This window comes from Eptatretus burgeri, chromosome 7 (assembly GCF_056783735.1).
Source record: "Eptatretus burgeri isolate ZD-2024b chromosome 7, Ebu_testis_v1, whole genome shotgun sequence".
NCBI lineage: Eukaryota > Metazoa > Chordata > Myxini > Myxiniformes > Myxinidae > Eptatretus > Eptatretus burgeri.
In genome coordinates, this window is record NC_140967.1 from 36,489,370 (window position 1) to 36,503,568 (window position 14,199).

At 43.4% G+C, this 14,199-nt stretch overlaps 1 protein-coding gene across 3 annotated transcripts in view; it reads left to right on the plus strand.

Moving 5' to 3' along the window:
• Positions 1 to 231: 231 nt before the first annotated feature.
• LOC147023049 (serine/threonine-protein kinase MRCK alpha-like) overlaps positions 232 to 14,199 on the plus strand; it is a 328,524-nt gene continuing 314,556 nt past the window's right edge. For 2 of the 3 annotated variants that reach the window (XM_085888050.1, XM_085888051.1), the window contains exon 1: positions 233 to 1,075. In XM_085888050.1, the coding sequence (XP_085744176.1) occupies positions 901 to 1,075 (175 nt within the window). In that variant the 5' untranslated portion in view covers positions 233 to 900. Of the gene's footprint in view, positions 1,076 to 14,199 lie in introns of all 3 variants that reach the window. The other variant, XM_085888048.1, reaches the window with a different exon arrangement.

Here is a 14,199-nt window from a genome sequence, read left to right on the forward strand (position 1 = left end):
CGACTCGCTGCGCGGGCCACGTACCAGAACGGTAGCTTTCGTCAGCTTCGAGCACAACGTGGACACACGAGAGCGGCCCTTCGGATTCGCGTCAGCAATCTGTCACGGAAGTGACTTATTTTGATTGCCCGTTCGGCCAAATGAACATAATACTTCGGATCCACAGAAAATGAGACGGTTCAAAGCGCCGTGGAGTTCACTCCTCCCACACGGCTTCCTGCACACGCTCCGTCGGTCTGCGCATGCGCACAGCGGCGGCTCGTGGTGGCCATTTTCAGAGCCGGGACGGGAAGCAAAGTCGTTTGAGGAATCGGGAGCTGAGGGGGAAGTGGTGGTTTTCTCTGTGGTGTGAGGACAGTCAAAGAAGGAAGGCTTTAATCAGGGCAATAATACTAATAATCGTTGGCGGAAGTTACGGAGGAAAGGATAAGCGGCCGTGGGAGGGGAAACTGGGTGGAATTGCCGGAGAAGTGTTTGGGTATATCGACGTTGAGGAGACGGGGCGGAATCTTCCTCGTCTTCCTCGTCTTCCTCGTTTTCCTCGTCCTGTCCCATTTGAGCGTCGAAGGTGCTCCTCGCGATGTGATCCGATGAAGGGCTCCATCGGGTAAAGAGTCCATGCGGTGGTTCGAAGAGGAGAACAGGCCGCGGCCCGGAATGAGGAGGCTGCGGGTTTTCTTGCGCATCTCTCTTTCTTGCCGTTTGTTGGAGCAATGACATAGAGAGGACCTTCCGGAGCAGTAACCGTCGGGCGAGGAGACTCTCTTGTTCATCTGTCGATTTCAGAGGCACTTCCGTCACTGCTCTACTCTCCAGGCTTCCCCCCCCCCCACCCCTGTCCTCCCCCCCTCTCCGCATTCGAATCTGCGGCGAAACGCCGCGACCGTGGACTCCACAGCCATGTCGGCCGAAGTCCGTCTGCGGACGCTGGACCAGCTGGTGTTGGCCGGTCCTCGGCACAATGACGACGCCATGAGCGTGGAGAGCCTGCTGGACGTGCTCGTGTGCCTCTTCGATGAGTGCAGCAGCTCGGCCATTCGTCGGGAGAAGAACGTGTCCGAATTCCGCGAGTGGGGTGAGGAAAACACATCGTCTCCGGTCATTTATACTCGAACCCTTCACAACTCTCCTCTTACTTCTAACCCCCCTCCTCCTCCTCCTCCTTCTCCTTTCGTCCTCGTGCTTGTGGCGATGCACCCCATCGGTCACGTGACCTGACCCGTCGGGTGATCGCCGGTGGTCGTGTTGGTTGTGCTGCGCAGCACGTTTACCTCCAGACACACCGGGCTGCTTGCTGCATCGTTGTTGCGCGTTCTGATGCTCACGAGTTTGTACGTTTCTTGTTGATGAAAACCGTGTCGCAGGGTTTTTATTTTTATTTTTTTTTTGTTGCGGCAATTGCGTGCAACTCGTGTTTTGGTTACCTTGCCGTCGTTTACCTGTAATTAAGATTTGGTAACTCTTGGGCGTTCATTGAATCGACGTTCACCGTGTTGATTTTATATTGTTATTTATTGGAACAATGTATTTCTGTTTGCGACCGGTTTCCGTGTCTGTCGGAAATCCTGTTCCACATTCGAGCCATTCGGTGCACACACACGTCCTGTGCCGTAAAAGGGAGTAAAGGAGAGCGGAGTTCGGACGGTCGTTGGTGACATGGGCCGCTTCCACTCGAGAGTAGTTGATGCGTGGAATGGTCTCCCTGGAAAGGTGTGGGAAGCATGAAGCGTCGGGGATAGAGGGGTGAATGGACTTTGACAGGACATGCAGGTAGCTTTGCTATGTATACATTTGTCGTGACGAGACACGTTCCCTACGGGAGCGGCAGGAAGGGTCATGTTGTTCACCTTTGTGGGGTATATAGATGACAGTAGTTCTTGGCTATATATATATATATATATATATATATATATATATATATATATATATATATATATATATATATATATATATATATATATATATATATATATATATATATATATATATATATATATATATATATATACACACACACACACACACGTTATCACGGCGTTTGTCCAAGGAGGAAAATCCTCTGGGCGATGGGGGGAGTGGGGGGGGGAAATTGATTTGCTACAACTTCCATTATGTGACCCTTAGTCCTGTCAAGTTTGGTTGAGATTGGCTTCAGTAACAACTGAATGTATCACGGTCAGACAGACAGCAAATTGTGTATTTTAGTATGATAGTGACATCTGTGAGGAGGTTTCATCAAAGAGGTGAACATGCTGTGACCGTGTTTGTTCATTGTTCACCTTCAACCCCCACCAGCCACAAACGCATCCATTGAGACTTGAAATAACACCCTGGTGAGGTTTCTGTGCCTATCCCACTGTTCTCCCCACTTCCCCAACACCCCCCCCCCACTAAATTGAGTCTATAAACTGGTACGTTGAGCATATATCATGCATGATGGGCCAAATGTAAAGCGAGCCGCTGTTCATCTGAGCCTTGAACACTACATTTTGGCTTCAGCTTTTATGCTAGTATTTATCATTATTATTTTTAATTTTGTTATAAAATCAGGTACATCACTTTCACTTTTCTTTACCTCGTGCTGTTTTATTTTGACTACCACGCACAGCCCCCCTACGGCCATCCCTGGACTTTGCACTTGGGGGGGGGGGGGGGTTTCCTATCTTGATGCTTTGAAATGTTTGCAGAAGCGTCAACACGCGCGCTCTGATTTGTCCGAGGGTTTAGGTTGTTCAGAAAGGCCACCGTGTTTAATTGGCCTTTACCTGTACACTCTCCATTATGATCCAAATGTGCTTCGATGTTTAGATCAACCGGTCTGTTCTGCACTTGCTGCTTATGCCAGCGATCCTGGCCTGTGTGCAACGTTCGATTTGATGATGCATTGTGTTCATGAAGCCACTTGCATTGCGAGGAAGATGTCCAATTGAACAAATGAAAGCTCGTATCCACATGCTTTTGGAGTCCTCCTAAGCAGTTGCTGATCGTTAATTACCCTCACCGGAGGAGAGAGGGTATATTGCATTTGGTACCGTTTATTTTTTTGTTTGTTTTGTCTGCACAGAACTTTCGTGTTTTTCTCTGCAACCGCTTGTGGGATTGAGACGAAATTTTCACCATTGGTGCGACTACTCATGCAGAATGTTTTTATTGTTAATTGTGACATCATAGGTCACGTGTGGGAGCCTTGTTGGAAAAATGGAAAAACTTTGGACCTCTGTATCTCAAACTGTAACAAGGAAAAAAAATTGAAACTTGGCACATAGTAAGTACTCCTCAAGGGAAACGCGTGCTTCTTTAAAAAAAAATTGATGTCACAGGTGCCTTCGTTATGACGTCATAATTGCATATGTAGAACGCTACATCTGATCATTATTAAATTTTTTGAATTGTATCGGGATAAATTGGTCCTCAGGAAAAAATATGATTATGTCATCGGTCACGTGATTCGGCAGCCATATTGCTTTTATTAAAAACCTTCAAAAATCTCCGAAATGGCTGGACCAGTCATCACTGCCAGCTGTTATAAAGTGGCAGCTCTAATTATCTGTTATTAATTGCATAACACACTAGTCCACAAACACCACGCAAAACAAGTCCTGGTGAGGGTCTGCAATCTCTGATTGCTCTTTTTTTGATGGGTATTGTCAAGCAATATTTGAAATTTTGTTTTCCATGTTGTTGTGCTGTATACTGTAATTTAGTTTGTAAATGATAAGGCATTCGGTATCTCGTGGAACCAGCAAATTGTAGGACATGTTTTTGAAAGGTGGATTATGGCCTCCATGCTTGCTGCAACAGCCATAAAGGCATGTTTCATTGAACAAAAAAAACTTTAAAAAACAAAACCACACGAAACTCTGCGGCAACTCGTGATGTAGAATGTACCAAAGGAATATTGTAATGTGGCTGACATTCCATTTTTGCGTCTTGTACATGTTGTGAGGATTTTTATTGTCTTCTTCTCTCCATTGTTGGTACCCGTAACCTGTTGAAATTTCAGTCAACTCGCATGAACGGCTAAGTTTGGCTGCTGCTGTTTTGTCCTGGCTTCTGTCCGAACGCTTTCCTGTGTGGCAGTAAAGTAAATGGAGCATACAAGTCCTCCAGCCACACCCTGGCAATGCATTGGGCCAGGGATCCTAACTCCGCTTGACTAACTCTCTCGAATTCCATCCTTAATAAGAGGTCAAACTTTGGCCTTGATCACTAAGTTCTGTATTTCTCTTTCTATACTTGCTGCATCCTGCAATGCTATTTATTCTTTTGATGCTTGTTGGAAGCACATCACTTGGACCCACATCAGATACTTTATTGTTTTGTTTTGTTGTTTTTTTTTGTGGCAGGTTTAGCATTTAAAATTTTTTTTTCCAACCACCACTTTCATTATTTTTCACGTTGTTGCAATCTGGTATAAATAATTTGATTTTGATTGTAGCTGAGCTGTGTGCGTGAATTTTATTAAATTAGGACAGGAAGTTGGTGTTCAACATTTTAAACATTTAACAACTCCAAATTACGTTCAAAAGTGCACATCTTTGGTAGAATGAACTTTTGTAGAAAGAATGCCTTTGAAGGCTCGTGTCAAAAAGGGCAAACCCTATTTTGGGTGAACGCCCGAAATGTCAGCTTCTCCTCGCTTTCCATGGTGGTTAGTATACCCTGATCAACGTTCTTTATTTTATCTCCAAATTAAAAAGAGGGGCGATGGATAAAATGAAAAGAACGCAGAAATCCGAACCAATTGTGCAGATATTGATGCTATTTGAAGCACAAAGTGCAAACTGTTTTGAATTGAGCACATTAAATAAGCATTTTAAAATCTAGTTATCTAGTTTCGTCAAGTCTTGTTAGATTTCTCGTGACATTCATGATCGGATTTCTCCAAACGTCCCGATCCTGCACTGCTTCCTGAAGCTCGGGTACAAACACCTTGGTTACAGCCTTTTTCCTCATTGAACCAATTTTCTTCCAGCACATACAAGGTCTGCCTCTTCCACATTTCTTCCCTCAGCTATACCCAGAATGATTGACGTCTCTTGACTTTCGTTTTCTACAAGCATGATGTGTCCAAAGTATGACAGTTTCTGTTTTAGCATCATCGCTTCTAATGTATAAGGTGGTCTAATTTCTTCAAGCACTTTATTTGTTTACCTCTGCCACCAAAGGTGAAGAAGGTTAAGTTTTTACCCCTTTCTGTCTGTCTCTCTGTTTGTGTGCAGGATATCTCAAAAAGTTGTGGATGGATCCGGATGAAATTTTGTGGACAGGTTGGGTGTGTGCCGAGAACAAACTGATTAGATTTTGGTGAAGATCCAGATCCGGATCTGACAACTAGAATTTTTAGTGATTCTTCACCATTGAGAGATGGGGCTAAAAATGATACATAGCACGATGTCTCAAAAGGTTGTGGATGGATTTGGCTGAAACTTGGTGGACAGGTTGGTTGTGTCGCAAGGAGGAATAGATTCGATTTTGGTAAAGATCCAAATCCGGATCTGGATACGAGAATTATTGAATTTTTAAAGTGATTCTTCACCCTTGAGAAATAGGGCCAAAAACAATATAATACTGTGTAGCATGATATTTTAAAAATCAATTGAGTCCGATATGTTCTCGTGGATCAGGCATTACGTGGTGAAGGTATGCGCTCCACCTAGTACCCTTCTAGTCTGTTCTTGCTATCCATGGAATGTTTAACATTCATCACCAACACCACATTTCAAAACTATCAGTCTTCTTTTTCCTTTTCACTGTCCATGACTCATCCATACATTGCAACTGGAAATGCCAGAGCATTCACCAACCTCCTCTTGGTTTGTATTTTCACATCTTTGTCAATTTGACCAGTTGGTGGTGTAATGGTTAAGAGCATCCGCTCCGAGTCTGGGAGGTTGGCGGTTCAAACCCTATAATAGATTTTTAAAAAATGGTACATGCTGCTTCACGTTCAGCATTTAAAAGGTTAAGACAATCCTCATAGGTTGGTATCCATGGGGAGAATGAAATTCCTCTTGAGGAAATGCCCGTACTTAGTGCGGTGAGAAAAGCCGATGCCCAGAGTACCCTGGGGAGTGATGGCACTTCACCCAAGTTGTGTGTGTGTGTGTGTGTGTGTGTGTGTGTGTGTGTGTGTGTGTGTGTGTGTGTGTGTGTGTGTGTGTGTGTGTGTGTGTGTGTGTGTGTGTGTGTGTGTGTTTTTCACTGTGAGCCTTAGATTGTGTAAAAGTAAAAGAAGAAATCCTGACATAGCTGTTCTCTCCAATGCCAACCTTCTTTTAGTTTCTCTTCCACATTCTCCACTCACTTCGCTTTTAGAACCCAGGAAGATGGAACTTGCCCATGATTTTCACGTGATCGTCTCCCAATCTGAACACCTCGATTTTGTCAATTGGCAAGATTTTCATCTTTTTAGATTTAAATAAAGATGAGCTTTTCGATTTCCTTCCTCACTCTCTGCAGCAGTTTCATCAAGACCTCTTAAATTTCTGCCACCAAAGTACGATGATCGTCAGCATACCGTAGATTGTTGATACATCTTACTCCAATCCTGACTCCCACCTCTGTCATCCAAGTTTTTTTTTTATTCCCTCATGATGTACTTGCTGAACAGATTGAAGCAAATAAAGGGAGAGATGTCACTCCTGTCTAACCCCTTTTCCAATCCCAAATCATCCTGTCTCTCTATACTATGTTCTTACTGCAGCTTCTTGTTTAGTGTGCATTGTTCTTACCAGCTGCATCAGGTGCTCAGACATCCAGATTTCTCAACATAATATGGTGCTCAGCATAATACACATCAATTCATGATCAGCACAATCGAAAGTTTATCTGTGTGTGTGTGTGTGTGTGTGTGTGTGTGTGTGTGTGTGTGTGTGTGTGTGTGTGTGTGTGTGTGTGTGTGTGTGTGTGTGTGTGTGTCATGTGCCTTCTGGTTGAATGGTTTGCATTAGCAGGAACAATGAATTGTCCTGGTGGCAGATGAATGCAGCAATGCCAACCCTCCCGATTTCATCGGGAGGCTTCCGAAAATTCACCCAAACTCCCGCCCTTACGATCACTATCCTTATCCTCCCGAAATTTTGATATTTTTGCACTGTTCACTAATCAGAATGTACTAGTATGAGAATTGAATGAAAAGCATCGTCTGCTACGTATAGCATGTGGTAACTCCATAACGTTCGCTGCTACCAAATTGTACGTAAAAAATTGCAAATTCAAATGAGGAGCAGCGAAACATTGGGTCTGGATCTCGCTTATGCGATCATGCACTGAGATTTAGTGCATGCGGTATGTGTGCAATTCAGTGCATGCGGTATGTATGCACAGTGTATATGCATGCGATACGCTCACTGCATGCAGCTGGGCCCCGTACCAGCCTGGCGGTCGCGACCACCGTGCGGTGTTTAACAGCCGCTAGAGTTCTACGAGTCGCGCTGCAGCTGTGGAACATCGACTTCGAAGTTACCGATGCTTCAAGCCCTCGATGTTGATTACGAAATGGCAGAAAAGAAGCTTACGAAGACCAAGAAATGGTCTCAGAAGTACAAGACCGAATAGTCTCCAATACCCGTGTATTCGAAAGTCTGAAAGAGGAATTCATCATGCGTATTGTACAGTATGCAGCGTTGATATTTCAGTTGAGCACGGAGGTCGCGATGATATTCGGAAGCACGTTGGAAGCAAACGGCACACAGACATTGCAAAGGAGAGATCTTCGAGCACATGAGTACCGGTACACTTCTGAATTATTTCACCAAACAAGGGACAAGCGAGGAAGAGGATGTTACCCGAGCGGAACTTCTCTTTAGTGGATTTATTGTGGAACATAACTTGCCCATATCAGTCTCAGATCATGCTGGACCTCTATTTCAAAAGATGTTTCCAGATTCAAAAGTTGCTTCAAAGTATGGATGTGCAAGAACAAAAACTTGCAAGATGTGCAAGATGTGCAAGAACAAAAAAAAAAAAAAAAAAAAAAAAAAACAAGAACAAAAAGCAAGAAAAAAAAAAAAAAAAAAAAAGAACAAGAACAAAGAAGAAAAAAAGAACACTGGTCAACAATTTTTTACTTTCTGAATGTTGTCTAGATTTCTACAAGTGAATTAGGGTATTCTGGCACTGCTGAATCAGGAAATGGCATCCGTTTCTCTCCATCAGGTCAGGTTTTTGTGCTAAGTTGATTTGAAAAAATCAGATCTTGTGACAAAATCAATTACATTTTTGTGGCATTATCAGCTGATTTTTGTCAACACATATCATCCTAAACATGTTTTAAAGAAAAAAAAATGTTTTGCCAACAACATTTATTGATTACATGATAGAAACATCGATTACTGTCATCTGAATGGTGGGCATTGATAAAGGTAAGTACAAGTAAATTGCATGTTGCGTCACCACTGTTCAAACTTCAGGGCTTGAACTTCCGTTTCTTCGAACTCCTGGAATGTTCAGCGGCAGGGAGGTCTCTCTTCAGATTCCAACAGTAGTCAGCCATCATGACTGCGTCCCAGCGACCCTGATACCTGGTCTCCATCTCCTTCATGTCCTGATCTCCTTCATGTAACCCTAACCCTAACCTCGTCACTCATTGAACCCAAGTTCTCAGGAAACCGGTTCATATGTGAAAATAGGTAGTGCATCTTGATGCTCATGTTGCAGCCCAGGTTTCTGAAAGCAGTCAGCATGTTGTTGACAAGTTCTGCGTAGTTTCTGGCCTTATTGTTGCCAAGAAAGTTCTTCACTACCAAAACAAATGTCTTCCACGCTTCCAGTTCCACTTCGTTCATTGAGTTTTTGAACTCTGGATCTCTGATGAGCTGACGGATCTGAGAACCATCAAAGATGCCAACTTTCAACTTCTCCATGGTCAATCCTGGAAAAGCCTGGCACAAGTAAGTGAAGCAGTCACCATCTTTGTCCAGAGCCTTGGTGAACTGCTTGATTAAGCCGAGCTTGATGTGCAGCGGTGGGAAGAGTATTCTGTCTCTGTCCACCAGAGGGTCGTTGATGACGTTCCTTTCTTTGCATGGCACCAATTCCTCCCGCACAGGCCAGTCCTTCTTCGTGTAATGCTGAGCACGGTCCCTACTATCCCACATGCACAGAAAACATGGGTACTTGGTGAAGCCAGACTGTTGTCCCAACAAAAAGTTCACCATCTTCAGGTCAACACAAATAAACCACTTATGCTGATCATAACCAATTTTCTCCAGCACGTACTTCACCGCTTCATACTTCTCCTTCAGTGTAGTCGAGTGAGCGATGGGTACAGAGGCAAACTGGTTGCCGTTGTGTAGCAGAACACATTTCAGTGATCGCTTGCTGCTGTCAATGAACAGTCTTCAATCTTTGGGTTCGTACTGTGGCACTCCAAGCTTGAGCAGAAGCGCATGTCATAAATTGGCGCATGTAGGTATTGTACATTCTTCAGAGTTCGTTATTTCAAGAAATACAACTTTTTTGTATCACATTATTACAAAATCTGCCCCATTAACTTTAGTTTTGATCCACGAACTTTATGCTTTGCCTCACCAATTTTTGGAAGATTTTGAGGTTTTATGACTTCAAACTGATCCCTTTTCGACATAATCACCTAGAACTATCGTACCTGAATACTTCTTGTCATTAAAATAATTATTTCCAATTAAAACAATTATTTGACATGACATTTTACCCCCACCAACTTCTTCTAAAATGCTCCACACATGCGTACATGTGAACAAAAATGTAAAAAACGACATGTGGCCATATCTCAAAAACTTGACCTGATTGAACAAAACTAATGTGAGTTTTGGATTCAGCGCATCAGATTCGTCCTAAATCAGCTTAAAAAATGCAGACAACAAATTTGTTGTTGACCAGTGTAATTGGTGAGTTGTCAAATGTTACTGCTTCATCTATTGCCAATATTGCTAGACTAGCTCCATTTAGCCTAGCTCCAGACGGTAGCAATGACAGTGGTGAGGCCCAGCTATATCCTGTCCTGATTTCGTACTATGACAACAGTGCTGGGATTGTGAAGCAAGGTTTGCTAAGTTTGCCTGCGTGCAAACAAGATTCCACTGGAGAAAACATTTTCAAACTGCTTGATCATGAGTTCAGTGACAGGAAAATTCCGTGGGGAAATTGTGTTTCCTTTTGTGCTGATAATGCCTCTGTCATGGTGGGCAAGCACAAAGGAGTCGCTGCTTATATCCACAAACAAAATCCAGAGTGCTACATCATGGGATGCCCTTGCCATATGATGCACAATACGGCCAAGAAGGCGGCTCAGGCCTTACCCATTGAATTAGATGACTTTCTCATCGATATTTACTACTACTTGGACAAAAGTAGTAAACGCGTCAAAGAGTGAAAGCACTGCAAGAACTCTGTGATGCCCCGACACACAAGATTCTGAAGCATGTCGCAACAAGGTGGCTGTCCCTTGGTCAGTGCCTAGACAGGCTGATTGAACAGTGGGAGCCACTTCGCCTCTTCTTCAAAGAAGAAGTACGAAGAAAAATGCAACCAACTGTAGCCAAGACTCTAACAACGAGCAAGAAGGACGGCACTGTATCTACTGCCAGTACTGGCACTGCAGGATCAAGCACTAGTGGAGCAGCATTCACCACTACCACTGCAGTATCTGCTGCGAAGAAGACAGCAGGGACAGCACCAAAACCAATGCTGAGAGCAGGGAGCATCACCGGCCCTTCATCACGTTCATCTACAAAGCAGATTCCTTCAGAGTCGAGAAAGACTGTGATAGTCCCATCTACAGGCAAAGAAGGACCCAAGTTAAGTTCTGCTTTTGCCAAATCACTTGATAGAAGCTCAGCAAAACCTTGAATCAGAGGTCTTCTTCCTTGGCTGCACCTACCTCAAGCTCTCTCCTCAAACGTAAAATTGGATCTGGTACTACGAGTCTGACCTCTTCTGCTGGCAGTAAACGCAAGTGTGATCGCCCTGCGGCTAAGTGTACTACGAGTTCTACAACTAAAAGCGCATCTTCCTCAAACACTGTGCAGGAATCTAGAGAAAAATGTGTCAACAGGATGTTCTTGTCTCCACAAACAAAACTCTATTGTTTCTTCCTTCGATATGCTAACAAGCTTTTTGAGAAGGGGAATCTTCTGCTCCAAAGAGGACGAACCCTGTATTCATCTCCTGCACGGAGGTGAATGGTCTTCTGAAAGATATCTTCGTACGGTTTTGAAACCATCGGTGTCATCGGTTGCTCTGGTAAATGTACCCTTCTCTGACAGAAATCATCAGAAGAATGATGAGGACCTCATGATTGGGAACGATGCCAAACTGTATATAAGGGAACAAAGGAGTCTCAAGAAATCCACCTTCACTCTGAGTGAGTCAGACATCCAAGGTTTCTTCAGTGCAGTTCGCTCATATTATGTGAAAGCCTGCAATTACATCTTCAAAACCTGGCCGCTAGATGATGAATTAGCCAAGCATGCTCAGGTGCTGGATGTTAAGCTACACCAAGAAGTGGGGTTTGACTGTGTGGAGTTTTTCATCAAGAAATTCCCCTGTCTGTTCAGTGGCGGTGATAGTAGTGACATAGACAGTCTTGAGAGTGGTCGCTCACTACCAGGCAGACGCCTCCATAGCTACAATTGCTACTGAGACAGTGAGAGTGGATGAGCAGTGGCATCGGATTTCATAGCTCACAGATCCCTGCACTGGTGACAGAAGTATCCTAATTTGAGCAAAGTGATGAAGGGAATCTTGGTCATTCCTCATTCGAACGCATCATGTGAGCGGGCACTCAGTCTTGTACGGAAGAATCATACTGAATTTCGTCCCAATTTGAGTGTCAAAACCCTGGAAGCTCTCTTAATTGAAAAACTAGCTCATAACACCCCTTGCTACCAGAGAGAATACAGCAAAGACATAATCAGAAGGGCTAAAAGAGCCACACAGCTGTCACTCAGCAAAGCTGCCATGGAAAAAGCAAGCAGCAGTAGTACCAGCCAGTAAGGTAAGAAAAATATTGCTTCTTTTGTGCTTTTTGTTAATCTTTGATTGTCCCCTAACTTACTAATATTAACATACATGTAACATTAAAAAGTGCACAATTTTCCCCTTTTTTTGTTCAAAAAGTGGGAATTCTTAACATGTTAAATGCTCCAAAATAGGGCTCAGAGGGCACGAGAGAGCGTCTAGAACCCCAGAGCTTGCAGGGCCCTAAGGCGGGCCCTGGACCCCGCCGCAAGGGTCGAGCGCTCCGCGCTCGAGATGTGCGCTTCGCGCACATTATTTGGTGTCGGTTGAAAATCCTCCCTAATTCTGATTTCCTAAAGTTGGCATCTCTGTGAATGGTGGTTCTGTGTGGATTATGCGGTTTTACCATGTGAGACATAATCCGTGGCAATGCTCACCATAACAGTCAGGAGGTGCATCTGATGTATAAACGACGAATGTGGTCACCATTGGTTAGATATTTATAGTTGTGCCATCCTGATGAGGGCAAATAAGCCTGAAATCTGGATCGGTGGTTCCGTTTGATGTTTAACTGATGATGACCATATAATCTTTGTCTCTTTGACAGTCACCGGGCCGAGGCCTCTGTGTTGGAGGCGACGCTTTGGTGTGGACTGTGTCCACTGAGGATTGGTGGTGTGCTCGTCACACTCCAGGTTTCGATTTTCCAGCCGATTTAATCGCGTGCCTTCTGGTTGAATGGTTTGCATTCGGAGGAACAATCGTCTGGGTGGCAGACGAATGGTTGTGCTGTGCGGATTATGCAGTTTTACCGTGTGCGACATACTTTGCGGCGATGTTCACCATAGTGTGTGTGTGTGTGTGTGTGTGTGTGTGTGTGTGTGTGTGTGTGTGTGTGTGTGTGTGTGTGTGTGTGTGTGTGTGTGTGTGTGTGTGTGTGTAACATATACCAATGTAAAACTGTGTGCATTTGTCCCTCTTCATAAGGACGATTTGAGTAGGGTTTTTAAAAGCTAACCTTCTAACACAACTGTGTGTTCACCATGGTTTATTTTTGAGGATTATAAAATACTCAAAACATTTTCCATAAAATAATAATTCCGTCACTTCTATTGGAATTATAGCCAGTGACTTGCAAACCGAGCTGTGTACATAAACCTTTTTTAAAATTACAATAAATACAAAATACAGGGAGGTGAAATTTGCTGCATGTGATGTACAACGTGCACAGAGTAAGAGGAATGTAAATTTACGTCTGTAGGTTGTCTAATATATAAAGATATAAGCACACCTGACACTAGGCCGAGGCTTCAGACTTTGGCATGCTCGTAAGGCTGTACAGTCAAAACGAAACGTCCCAGAAGATAAAGAAAATAGTTAACATTTGTACATGTAGTGTTTTAAAATCATGCTTCTCCTTGCTATGAAACATCACATCTTTCAGTCTCCTTGAATATTTCAAATAAAATAACTTCAACCCATCATTTTTGACTGGCCTTTAAATACATGTTTATGTTTTTGTATGTATTTATGTATGTGTATGTACATTTACGAACCGTGCTTCCCCATTGTCTCGGGTGACTCACCTGCATTTGATTTTTCATTTTTTTTTTTTTCATTCATTCATATTTTCATTTATGGATGCTTTCCGACAGTTCTGTGATCTTTCCTGGTGTATCGGCTCCGATGTCCTTCAGCACACAAAATTACCGTGCTTCCCCATTGTTTTGGGTCACTCATCTGCATGTTTTTCTTCATTTATTTATATTTTCATTGATGTATGTTGGCCGATTCTGTGAATTTTTCTGGTGTACTGGCTTCAATGCCCATCGGCACGCAACATTTCAGCTTTCTGTGTCACCTGGAAGGCACCAATCTTTAATATCAGTCAGTGGTTAGAATTAGGAGCTTTATATATATATATATATATATATATATATATATATATATATATATATATATATATATATATATATATATATTTATGTATATATATTGTTGTGGGCTGGGGGTCGGTGGCAAGAACGACCACGAGGTGGGGAAAGCTTGCGTCGTCTCCCACCAAACTCCCCCTAATTGTAGGCCGTCGATCGGATAACTCCGCGAGCCGGCGGGTCGTTTAACCGACCGTGGTCGCCAATATCTCAACCGTGTAGCGTAGGGTCTATTTGTCTATAACCAATTTACCTCATTAACTACGCGATTTCGACTACCGAGGAAACCACGCCCTCGGCACGTCTTGCTCGAACCGGGTCA